This window comes from Vidua macroura, chromosome 8 (assembly GCF_024509145.1).
Source record: "Vidua macroura isolate BioBank_ID:100142 chromosome 8, ASM2450914v1, whole genome shotgun sequence".
NCBI classification, from domain to species: Eukaryota; Metazoa; Chordata; class Aves; order Passeriformes; family Viduidae; genus Vidua; species Vidua macroura.
Window position 1 is genome coordinate 35197981 of NC_071578.1, and position 12738 is coordinate 35210718.

The window sequence follows — 12738 nt, forward strand, 5'->3', positions numbered from 1 at the left end:
GTGAGGGAGCGCCCCGAAGCACAGCGAGCCCCGGCAGCCGCGAGAAGCGCTCGAGGAACGGCGCTCAGCGGTTCGTGTCCAGCTTTTCTGAAAAAGATTTATTTCAGAACCCGATTTTTTTTAGCGCTGCTGAGGAGGCAAGGAGTGGTCACTGTCCGTGCTTGGATGAATTCTGTTCCCTCGCAGGGCTGAGTTTCAGGCACACCCACTGGGTCACAGATGCAGCTACTTTGCTGGGCAGAAAAACAAATTCTCCCAAAACACCCAGTCATTTCAGCAAACGTGATTTTTCGCCATCCTCAAAGACAGGCTGCTTTATCAAAGAATAAGACAAAGAGGAGGCTAACAGGCTTTTACTGCCTCATAAAATTCAGCTCAGTCCCATTATCTGTAGGGGAGGTCAATCGAGTGCTCCGTTAAAGTCCCCGATTTCCACTCTTGAACCAGCTGTTTCTCTTGAAGTCTCCTTGCTTGCTGTTCCTGAACCTGGAGAACCCTCGTCTCCCCTCCTGGGGATGCTCCTCCAGCTCGGGCAACTCACTGGCCACCGAGAGCTGCCAGCGCCGCGTGTCCCTCCACTGCTCCTGAAACAAGACCCATGGAACCAGACGTCATGCAAAGGCATCTCCAGACAAATCCCACCCCTGCCAAAACAGGCCATTAGATCCCCCCTGGGAGACACTCACAGTCCTGTGACAAAGATAAACAATCAAAAGGGACAAGAGGGAACAAAGTTGACAGAAAACTGGTGAACTCTCAAATACGCTGGAGAGGCCAGAACACAGAAAAGCCAAAGACCATAGAATTTTGTTTAATGAAATCAAGTAATATCATGGGAATGGAAATGAGAAGAGGCTTGGCAGGGTATTTTCTAATGATTATGCTGTGCTCCTTCTAATCACTCCATTACCTATGCAAAATCCTTATTAAACCACAAACCTCCCTAACCACCCCATACGCAATCTTATATGGCAGTTGCCAATTTTCAAATCACCAGGTTTTAAAGCCAGCTCTGGCTACACAAACATACCTGTATATTACTCAGTTCATCAACAGGGATATCAAAGCACACGCCCTAAAAAAACAAACAAAAAGAGGCACAGATTTACAATGAAAGAATAAAGACCTCAGTAACCAATCCCACTACGTATTATTTCTGATGCTTTTTTTTTTTTAGGAGGCAATTCCTGCATTATCATATAGGAGTAATGTCTAGCAAGTCTTTTAAAGCCCTCAACTAATAACAAAGCCTTTTCCCAACAGCACATGTATAACAGCATTCTCATGATAGGTTACCATTTCCTGAGAAATGAGATTGAGTGGGGATAGTGCAGTACCAGCATTCTGTACCAGTACTTCAGAACTCCAGGCTCAACCCCTGCACAAACTGGCGACATGGGAACACACACAAAGCCCCACATCCCTTCATTGCCAAGGCTGGGCCACCTTACCATCTTCCCCTTGAGGAAACACATTGCAGACACTTTGTTATCGACCTCCTCCCCAAGCTGCTCCTTCAGCCCCCGCCAGGCATAGCGCATGGTATGCATCTCTATTGAACACTTCAACACCATGGTCACAAAGCCCTGCAGGAAACAGAGAAAAAGGTTTATCAAGGCTAAACTTGGTCAAACCTGCTGCTAAAAAACAGATAAAAAACCCCTCAAACTGATGTAAGAACTACAAGTCAATCACACGGTATGTGCAAAATTGGGTTAGCACACACTGGCCTGGGCCACATTCTCCCTAAATGCATTAGAAAAGGAAGTGCTGTACTTTCCTTCAGTCAAGATCTCTTTGAGATCAGGCAATCACACACTATACTTGCATTCCGACAAATGTAGAAGATTCTTGACAAGGGGGGACCACAATAGCACAAACTAATCTATTTGCTTGTAAATTGTCATTAATTGTAAAATGTCATTAGTTAAACTCTCTTAGAGCATCAAAATCTTCTGTCACTTCAGTCTCTGGAGAAATCCTTTCAATTTTCATCACAAGAAAATTTACCGATTTTAAGATTCTCCAGGGAAGAGCTGATTTCAGCTAAGGAACATGCAACACAGCAGGAGCCTGGGGGTAACAGCTATTCAGAAACCCAGCTGAAACAGCCTGGGAAAGAGATGCCAGACATGGCCTAGACGCAAGCAATTCACGCATCCATCCTTGTAACCAGGGATCATTACTTACATTACTTCATTACACCATTACTTACAGCTGTTGAGTTGAGCAGGGAGCGCTGCTGGATGTGAGCTGCCCCAGAAATGTGTGCCAGGGCTGCAGCCAGGGCAGCCACCGCCCCCTTCTCATCTATCAGCTCCTCAGCTGATTTTCTGAAGTAGTCCACTGCAGAGGGGGGAACGGCCTCCAGCAATCTACACAGTTACAAGATGGGTTTAGATGGATAAGAAAAGGCCATTGTGAAGGGCAGCCATATTTAAGATATACCCTAAATCGGTTATTTCTGAAAAAGGCAGGGAGGGAAAAAAGATAGGAACCTAAGAAGAGATACTTCTGTAATGCTATTTCTGGTACAACTGCTTCCCCCATCATTTTTCAGTACACTGTGAACCCAAACACCATGCCCATCATCTACTTTATACTGGTCAAAGCCTCGCTAATTATAATAACCTGCTTCAAGGCAATTTCCACCACAGGGGCAGCAAATGTAAACAGAGCTGCATGGAATAAAAGCCACAACCCTCAGAAATAATATAAGGAAACAAAAGCCAGGGCTAAAACACCCTCACTACTGCAGAGTAACTCCTCATTAAACCAAGGATTGCTTTTTGCACACTGCTTCCACCACGTCATCTGAGCAGACAAAATCAGTTTCCCCTCATGACAGCAATTCCCTCTTCTGTCACTGATTTCTGATTTTATAAACAAAGGTTCATTTTCTGCAAAAACTTAAAGAACATTATGTTCTATGAAAATGTCTGTGTTCAGCACATAGAGATTTTACTGATACCATCTTATGTTGGCTATACACAAAGGAGCTGACTTCTACAACACAGGCAAAGCCATGCTCACATATAGGCCTGATCCCTTAAAATTGTGCATTAAGCTCTAAGCATCTAGAGCAACAACATCTCTAAACCTTTCTTCAGAACAGGCAAATAAACTTACTTTTTGGCATCACTACTTGAAGCTTTAATGACATCTGTAGCAGAGGGAACGCCTACACGTTTAAAGGTAATACCCTGAAATCAAGAAAAGAAATTAAAGGTATTTTCAGCAGTCTACAATTCAATCCTGTCTAAAGCACATGACTGAGATCTCAACTGTTTGCAAGATCAACATACTCTTTACTAAGTCATTTCTAAAGCTAAATTAAAGCTTTTAAGTTCCCAGCTTTGTTAATCTGGAGCTACTTTACTCCAATGTGCATGCAGATGCAAGGCACAGTCTGCCTTAGGCATTCCTGTCCCAGCCTGCCTGCTGACATCCAGAGAGGACTGCCAGCACGGGAAAACTCAGGCAATGCAAGAAACAGGCCGATACAGAAGCATTTACAAACACCAAATATCAGCACTTTAGGCCTACTTGTTTATAGTGCCGGAGACTCCCATTCTGGACTCTGCAACCCATGATTACCAAGTCTAAGAGTGGCAGGGTCCTTTTAGGAGCTGACTCATTTCCTTAAGCAGAGCTCTGAGGTACAACTCACCGCTTTGTGCTCAACTTGTTTCAGAAGATCTTCTTCTCTTCTCTGAAACAAACAAATGCAGATGCCAGTCCGGCCCGCTCGGCCCGTGCGTCCAGAACGGTGGATGTAGGAATCCACATCCTTCACAAATTCAGATCAACACGAGAAAACCTTATGTTATTTAAACTGCTGACATTTCAGATTAAACACAAGCTAAATTCAAATTCAGAAGCCTAAGGAGTGACACATTATGTGTTTATACCCAAACTTAAAACTACACATAAACCACTCAGGATTGCATGTGCTCCCCCACCCAAAGTATGCTGCTCAGCTTTAACAAACATTCCTGACAGACATTTTAAGTTTTCTAAATAAAAAAGCTCCACTGGAGTTGCAAAAGATGAAAAAAAGCAGCAAAAATATTTTAGAATTTTTATGAAACTTGGCAACATTCATAAAGAATTCAGGGAAGTTTCACGATGTCAAAACCTGAGTTTCCAGAGTAAACAAAACCCAAGACTTTAATCAAAGTTCAAACTGCAAAACTATAACTATGACATTTTCGGCCTGGCATTTATAAAAAATTCATTAATTCAAAAATGAATTGCAACAGAACATACTTCTGATGAAACAAAGGAATAACCCACCATTCTGGCACCAAAAAAAGTTAATCCAATTTTAGTTTGCTCTAATGACTTACTTTTGGTGGTGAGCACTGTATAACAAGGTCAACCTCAGGAATATCCAAACCACGGGCAGCTACATTTGTCGCAATCAGCACTTCAAACACACCATTTCTGAAGCCTTTTAATGTGATTTCTCTCTGCTTCTGTGGAATGTCACCATGCAAGGACTGGGCATCCTGTCAGTAAAACAAGCCATTAACATGACATTTAATGGGAGTCTAGGCTGCAGCATCTAAAGATTAACTGTAAACCCCAAAACACTGTGCAGGGCAACAGAAAATAATTACATAGCTGATACCAAAGGAGTATACAGCATCCTACTTTGTTTGATCCTTCTCTGGGATTTACTGTGAAAGCAGCATGGCCAAGAGGCAGAAATTATTGCTGCAAGTTTTTAGTGTGGATGGTACATAGGCAAACCATGTATTCCCACCACTGGTCGCTCTCCATAAATCAGCATTTAGTATCAAACAGGATTTTCTCTGAAAAACATGCAGCACTTTTCCTCACATTCAGAAAAAGGGCAGTAATTCAAGCAAGCACAAAAGACTTGCTCAACAGATCACCTTGGCAAGCCTTCCAAGGGCAACAAGACATTTCATTCTACCATGTTAGTTGGATTTTCCTGAATGACTGTTCAAAGACCAAATGCCATTAAGAGATGGGAATCCAAAAAGCACACTAATATAAGATGGGACATGGCCACTACACTAGCTCCTATTTCTTGCAATTATTACCATCTCCTGGTTATTTAGCATAGGCTGTGTATTTCCTATTGATCTGTGTCCTGCACTATTTTAAAGCCAAAGGAATAAATTCATCATCTCTGTCAAGAGGATATTTTAACTTCAAAGCTGAATTTTTAGAAACAAGTCTTAAAACCATGCACAGAAATAATTTCCTCCACACAGTTGCAATCTCCTATTTATTTCAGGGCATTCAACCCCTGGCTATCCCAACCACTGCTCTCCACTCAGCCCTGGTACCTGTTTGAGAGAAGCATTCATAGCCAACTCATTTGCTTCCTTTTTGGTCTCACAAAAGACAATGGTCCGCCCACGGCTGCCACTGTAGACCTGGATGATGTCCCCAAGAACTCCTGCCCTCTGAGATGAGCGACACTGTATGGCCAAGTGCTGTTTGGGAAAGAAACAAGAAACCTATGTTAATCTAAGGCACACACAGGACAGACAACATGAAAAAAAAAAGCCATTTTAATTTTTTTTAAGCTTGCAAATGACAGGTCCCACATGAAAGCTTTGCTTACAAAATCTGTGTGTCAACGATGTGCAAAGTCATTCCACATGCCCATTTATAAAGTCAATGCATAACCCATGTTATCAAGGCCACTTGTTCTCAGGATCCGCACTGCTCTGTGGCAGAACTCACTTCCACAGTTGTGGCTGTCCTTTGAGTCTTCTTTCCAATCAGGTCAATCTGTTCATACTCATCTCTCATGTATTTTTTTGCTACGTCATAAACCCATCGTGGACAAGTTGCAGAAAACAGCAGCGTCTGCGGGTTGTTCTCGGAGCCTGCAAGGAAAGGCCATCGACTTCAGATATCTCAACAGACCCCAACACTTGAAAACTGATAAAAAAGCAAGAGCTGCTCTCACACTGACAGGTTTCTATGTGCACTAAGTCTGTACAAGATGTGAAGAAACATTGCCAGCTATCAGCTTTTCATGGCTTTCAAAGCCATACTGATAAGTCTTGCTCTTAGTAATCGCTGAGAATTCTATTTCCAGTAATTCAAGCCTTTTCAAAAATTCTGGCAGACTAGTGAAATGTGGCAAGGAGCTTCACACATTAAATAACCTCCTTCTGCACCATACCTGGTACCTCACAGCTTTGCTGAACACCCCACTACATCAGAAAAGAGCAAATATTCCCTCATTGTCAGCTCTATGTGGTGACAAGTGTACAGACAGACCATAACCCTAACTCTCTGCTCAAGTCACCTCACTCAGGATGAGGAACTCTGGGGATTAGGGAGTTGGGTTTGCTGTTTTTCTCACTCTACTCCTTCCAGAGATGCCACTCCAGCCCTTCAGCCTTCTGTCACCTCTCTTTGAACCTTTTCCACCTCTACCTTCCCCTTTTCTAGCATCACACTGAGAATTTAAGTTAGAGATGCACCAGAAGTTTCTAAAGCAGCATAACTGTGTTTTCTGCATTGTCCCCCATTCCTCTCCTGATGTCTCAGTTCACCTTTCTTATAGGACGATCCCAAGATTTCTTCCACTTGTTCAGCAAAGCCCATGTCCAACATATGATCCACTTCATCCAAAACAACATGCTTCACATTGGAAAGTTCCAGCTTGCTGTTCTGAATGTGGTCTTGGATCCGGCCAGGAGTTCCCACCAGAATATCGATGCCACTTTTAAGGAGATCAACTGGAAGACAAAGAAACAAGGACAGTGTCAGACTGCTAAGAGACAGCATGATAAAAAGTTAGCAACAGCAACACTTCTCATTTCAGAAGCAAAAAGCTGCTGCCCTTTAACCTCAGAATAAAGCAGAACATCCAAAGTAACAGACACTGAAGTTAACTGCAGTCCTAGCTGCTCTGTCAGGAGTACCAGCCAAAGCTCACTGAAGTTACACGGAAATACAGCAATTTCCAAGCAACAATCAGCTGACATTAGAACCTTCAGAGCTCTACTACATGGAAACACTTCTGTTTTCCAGCTAAACTTAGTCAAAGCTACATCTGGAGACACACAGAGCCACAGGCACATACATAGATCTCCCCTTTCCGTGGGCTCTCATCTAGTCCTGGTCTAGGTCCACACAAAAACACAATAAAGAAGAAATTAACAGGACTAGACATTTCACAGAACTACAACCATTCTTTTCCCTAAAGGTTTATTGGAACTAAAATAATTCAACACAGGCTGTGTGCTTCCTTCAAAAGCCACACCAATTGAGTTCCTGACCTAACTCAAAGTCTGAGGTGGCAAAAAGCCCATTTTTACTTATGGAGTGCCTTTGGAGAAAGTCAGCTCCAATCCATTAGTAATTCCTTGGCAGTTACTTACGCTGTTCTTTGTATGGAGTTCCTCCATAAAAACAAGCAATTGACAGTTTCTTTGTGATATTCTTGAAGTCTTTGGCTACCTGAGTGGCCAGTTCCCTGGTTGGAACAAGAACCAGCACCTGAAGTGAGAGAAAAACAGACAAAAATGCAGCTGTGCTTGGGAGAAGGTGTAGGAGAAGAGTTTACTTCATGTCAAACAGCACTCCCATCTTCATTCTACACTTGTTGCAGAGGTGCCCACAGCTTCCCACCATCCCATTAATATTAATATTCCCTGCCACCTGAAGCCTGCACAAGGAGCCTCAGAGCCAGCAAGAGGGAACAAGGGAAAGTGCTACAAGATAACCAAGACCAGTAATTTTCTTTCTTATGTTAAAGCCAGATAAAAGACACTTCAGCAACATTATCAAGGGCAACAAAGGTGCAGCTCAGCGCTAAAGGGTAGGAACAGTCACTAAATCTGGTGTAGTAAGATTTTTAAAGATACAAAGTGTGATGCACTCCAGTCATACATCCTTCCTTTTCTCCACCAACCTGCCTTCCTCCAGTATCTACCCCTCTCCCCAACATTTAAGAATGAACCAATAGAACAAAGAGCTGAATTAATCTCTTAAAATCTTTCAGGCAGTAAGATTTTAAAATTTACACTGCCTTTATAATTAATAAACCAAATGGATAAAGCAGGCCACAATTCTGCAGACTGTATACAGTTCTACAGCCTAATGATAAATATATGCTCTGCAATGCATGGGAACAGGTATCTGATCACTGGCACCAGGTTACCAGTTCCATCCCTGGTAAGCTCCACTTGCATCTCTTGAGTATCCAGACATGGGTGGGGGGGGGAGGAAAAAAACCCAAAAGCCTTCAGTTATCACCATGGAATTTACAGTGAGAAACAACCTCAGCAAACAGAGATGAGTCCAGGTGACTCAAACACCTCCTCAGAAGAGGCAGGGGACTGAACCCCAAAGCTGCATGCCACATGCCCAAGGACAGCAGCCCCCAGACACTGCTGCAGTCCCTGTTTGCCCAAACACAGTCACAGGGGACCCCAAACACAGAACGTGTCATTACTGTGATGCTGCAAATTGTCACATTCTATCTCCTGATCTGAGCAAAGTATTCACTATTACAAAAACAGTAAAGGACAAAGAAGTCCCCATCAGAAAACCCCAATGCAACAGTAAAATCACTTTCAAAACCTGCCACGCTCTAAGGTTTTGGTGTAAACCCTGAAGTGTAAGTTACTTTTGGTGCACGGCCTCTTCTCCCATCCTGTGAGACACTCTGAAGTTTTTCAATCAGTGGAAGAGCAAAGGAAAGGGTTTTCCCAGTTCCTGTTCGAGCTTGAGCAATTACATCTTTGCCGTCATATATGGGCTGGAAAGTCTTCACTTGCACAGGGAAGAGGTATTTTATACCTCGAGCTGTAAGATAATTGAAAGAGGTTTCATTAAAAGGTGAACTAACAGTTAGAAGTCCTCATGTATAAATTGCCCAAATATGAAGGGCACGCCACCTCAAACCCTGCACACAACAGAAATTGCAACTTAGAAGAAAACCATGTATCTTTGTGTTTTAGTCCTACTCTTGATCAAAAGAAGCTCCACCCACACAGTGAGTGTTGAATATCCACGATGAAATAAGTCTTTGTGATGTACAGTTTAAGACAATAGGAGAAAACCTGTTTTTTCTGATACAGCTCAAGATTTTGTGGTAGCTGGGTTTTGAAGGCAAGAAGGTGACATAGTTTGTTTCAAAACATTCTAAAACTTCAAAGAGACTTTGCACAGTGGAAGTAAAACAACCCATCTAAAAGAAACTTCAGAGCATGGAGAACTAAGCAACAAGGAGAATTTTTTCTGACGAACAAGAATTGCTCATCTACCCAACACAGGGGACAAGAACCCTACAGCAATTACCTGCTCAACAAAACTAACCACAAAGAGAGATGAAAATGCCCCAAACTATGAGAATAAACAATCTGTTTAAAGAATTGAAAATCTGTTCACACAAGGCAAATAGTCTTCATATACAAAACTCCATTAGGCTTGCCTAAGAAGCAATATTGTACACAGCAGACAGAAGATACACAGAATGATGCTGATGAGAAATGTGTCTCTAGAATGTCTGTCTAGGAATCACCATTCCATGAAGAATAATCTCATATTAAGGCATCTGAAATTGAACAAACCAGAAAACTTTTTTCCTACTAACAACAGCAGATTCTCTGAGTCTACAGTGACTGCTCATGCCATCCTTACCATACAAATGTAACACAATTTAGAAATATTTACTCTTGTCTTATGCAAGTAACAGAGCACAGCTCTGACCAAACATTTACAGAAATGTCTTTTACCACATGAACTAACCTGTGAGAAGGTTGATAGTGCTTTGTGAGAGAGGAAAATTAGAGAAGGCGCCTTCTTTTGCTTCTTCTGTCAGCTCCTAATAAAATTTAAAAAAAAAAAAAAACAAACATAAAAAAGACTTAGTATACTTAGTATCCCTTCAAGATGAGCATAGAACATACCCTACACAGCCACTCGATAGAAGCTGTGCATTTGCTTTACAAGCACAATTTAACCAGATCCCTCCTTTCTGGTCAATGAAAAAGAAAACCCTTTTGATGTAGGCACTTGCACATATATGCTTGGTAAGTCAAAAAATGGAAACTATTTGTTAAGAATCTTAATTAAAGTCCACTGAAACCATGAGAAAACTGTTTTTCACAAGAAAACATATCTGGTGTCACAATTCACTGTGCAAAGACATGCCTCTAGAAGACATCCATGTGGTACACCATGCAAAGAGCTTCCAACTTCACACAGGAGTGTACTCAAAACACAAAATTCAGCTTTTACTTCAGAGATCCAACAGGTCACATCGTTACACCTGAGGTACAGAAAGCACTCTTTTGACTCACGTTCCCCACCTTAGACACAAAAAACTACCCACAGAAAGGCCCTTGCATGTTTGTGTGAGAAGTGTGAATTAATGAGCATAACTGTGGCTTTCCATTACAGAACACCTGGCCAATACTTCTCCAAAGGTGCTGCCAGAGAGAGAAAACGCCATCACAGCACAAAGCACAGCACGCTTCTGGACCCCGGCTGCCTGTGCAGCGGGGATGTGAGAAACGCCAATTACTTGGTTTTTAAAATTTTTAAAGTTTAATAATAATAAAATGGTTCTAAAAATAGTAATACAATTAGACTAATAAAAATTTAGAGTTAGGACAATTACAAGACAATCAAAAGCAAAGAATTCCGGACATCCGGATGCTCTCGGGCACTTAAGCCACGACAAGCATGCCTTGTGAACAAAGGAATAACCTTAAAAACAATAGCCTGTTGCATATACAAAACACTTCATGATTATGCATGTATTTTATTTAAAACAATAACTTCATCTGGTACTTGTCAAAAAGTTTCTGTTAATTCCCAGGTGCCTTTGAGTCTAAGTCAGGCTTGAAGAAGTTCGTTTCTGTTGATAAGGAAAGCCATAAACTCCTCTCCTCTGGAAAATTTAGGGGTTTCTGTAATTGCTATCCTTATGCGAAAAATTCCTTGATTATCTCATCTCTTTCTTGAGATAGTTAAAAAGTATTTTACATAGTATAGTTTCTATTTTAACATTGTGTTATACCCCAAAAATACATTCAACACACTACTTGAGAGAATCAACACAGCACAACTTTCCAACATCACACATATAACACTCATTGTAACTACTGCGTAAAGCCAACCATAAAATATGCATTTTTCACAGGGGAGAAACCTTTGAGCTGTGGGACACCAACAAGCTGTGACACCAGGAGCAGCACCCATGGCAACTGCGACCCTAGCCAGCCGCCTTCCCTGCGGGACACGCTGCACCAAACGCTCCGAACTCCCCGGCTGGCGGAAAGCACGTGGAGAGCAGCTCCCACGTGTCGGTGCACGCACTACCGAGCCTCACTCACCGCCCCGGACCGAGCGGGATGCCGGGCAGGGTGAGAGGCGGGATGCCCGGCACTGCCCATGCCCAGGACCAAGGCGGACAGCAGCAAAATGCTGCCTCGTGCTTCCACACTGTCCCACAGCTCAAGTCGCCACAGAGCGCACAGTACGTGTTTATTAAGCCCACTAATTACTAGCAGCTCGTTAATTAACCGAGACAAAGGGTTTGCTGGCAAAGCATCCCTACCTCGGCGTCGCTGTCCTGCTCTCCGGCAGCCGGGGATGTCACGCCGCCGCTCACAGCGGGGGCAGATTTCACCGCCTGCTGGGACGCGTCGCTCTCTCCTACCAAACCGTTGCTTTTCTCCTTGACTTTTTTCGTCTTCTTGGGCACGGGGGGCTCGAAGTCGCCGTCCCCCAGCCCGTTCTCCTCGGGCTGCGCCTGCTCGGCCTCGGCCTTACCGCGCCGCTTCGCCTTCACCTGCTGCTTGGCCTTTTTCCCTGGGGTCTCCTCCTGCTGCGGGAAAGCCGCGGTCACACGGAGGGAACCCCTTCCTCCCCGCTGCCCGCCCCGTGCCCACTTTAAGCCCCGCAAGCCCCTACAAAATGGCCGCACCCGCGGCCGCACGTGGCGCTCCCACCTTGACCTTCCTCCGGCGGCCGCGGCGCAGCGACTCCGCGGCGGCCGGCGCCTGGGGCTCGGCGGGGCTGCGCTCGGGCTCGGCGGCGGGCATGGCTGCCGGCTGCTCCCCGGGCAGGTGCGCGGCGGCAGCGCTGTTGGCGCTGCCAGTGCCGGGGCCGGTCTCGGCGCGGCGGCCCCAGGACGCGCGCCCCGCCCCGGCGCGCAGGAAGTGAGGCGGGCGGGCCGGCCCGCGGGGCAGCGCCGCCGCCAGCGGCAGCAGCGGGCCCGCCCCGGCGCCGCACAGCCAGCCCAGCCGCCGCCCGCCGCCGCTCGCCGGGACCGCCGCCGCCCGCGCCGCGGGGAGCCCGAGCCGCGCCGCCCGACCCCACACGGCCCCCATGCGGCCGCCGCGCCCCGGACCGCCCCTTCCGCCGCGCCGGCCCGGCCCTTCCGTCGCCTCCTCCGCCGCCTTGGGCTCCCGCAGCGGCCGCTCCTCGCTGTCCGCTCCGCAGAGCTCCTTTCACGGACCTCCCCTCACGGGGCTCCCCCCGTCGCCTCCTCCGCCGCCTTGGGCTCACGCAGCGGCCGCTCCTCGCTGTCCGCTCCGCAGAGCTCCTTTCACGGACCTCCCCTCACGGGGCTCCCCTCGTTGCCCACCAAAGCGGGCTCGTTCCCCGGTGTGCAACAAGCCGATAATGGCACGCTCTGAGAGGCCTTAATGCTTTCGGAGCTGCGCAAGCCCGGGTGCTCGGTGGCGTTGCACAAGTGCAGCACCACCATCGTTCACAGACAGA

At 45.4% G+C, this 12738-nt stretch overlaps 1 protein-coding gene across 1 annotated transcript; it reads right to left on the minus strand.

Annotated features, from left to right (window-relative positions):
- Nucleotides 1-77: 77 nt before the first annotated feature.
- LOC128810432 (nucleolar RNA helicase 2-like) lies at nt 78-12724 on the minus strand. Its single transcript, XM_053983237.1, has 16 exons — nt 12581-12724; nt 11964-12461; nt 11570-11836; nt 9754-9829; nt 8630-8808; nt 7380-7497; nt 6549-6734; nt 5725-5870; nt 5322-5471; nt 4350-4511; nt 3671-3790; nt 3130-3203; nt 2216-2375; nt 1452-1586; nt 1031-1075; nt 78-584 (listed from the first exon to the last, which is right to left on the minus strand). The coding sequence occupies exons 1-16, from the start codon at nt 12722-12724 to the stop codon at nt 417-419; spliced, it is 2628 nt and encodes an 875-aa protein (XP_053839212.1). The 3' UTR covers nt 78-416.
- Nucleotides 12725-12738: the final 14 nt, after the last annotated feature.

Bases quoted from the DNA above. Each gene is read 5' to 3' on its own strand.
- LOC128810432 (XM_053983237.1), bottom strand. From the start codon at position 12,724: ATGGTGGTGCTGCACTTGTGCAACGCCACCGAGCACCCGGGCTTGCGC. The intron at 9,830-11,569 runs GTAGGGATGCTT...AAATTTTATTAG, and splicing joins AGCAGGACAGCGACGCCGAG to GAGCTGACAGAAGAAGCAAA. The intron at 1,587-2,215 runs GTAAGTAATGGT...TGTTTCCTGCAG, and splicing joins CCCTGCTCAACTCAACAGCT to GGCTTTGTGACCATGGTGTT.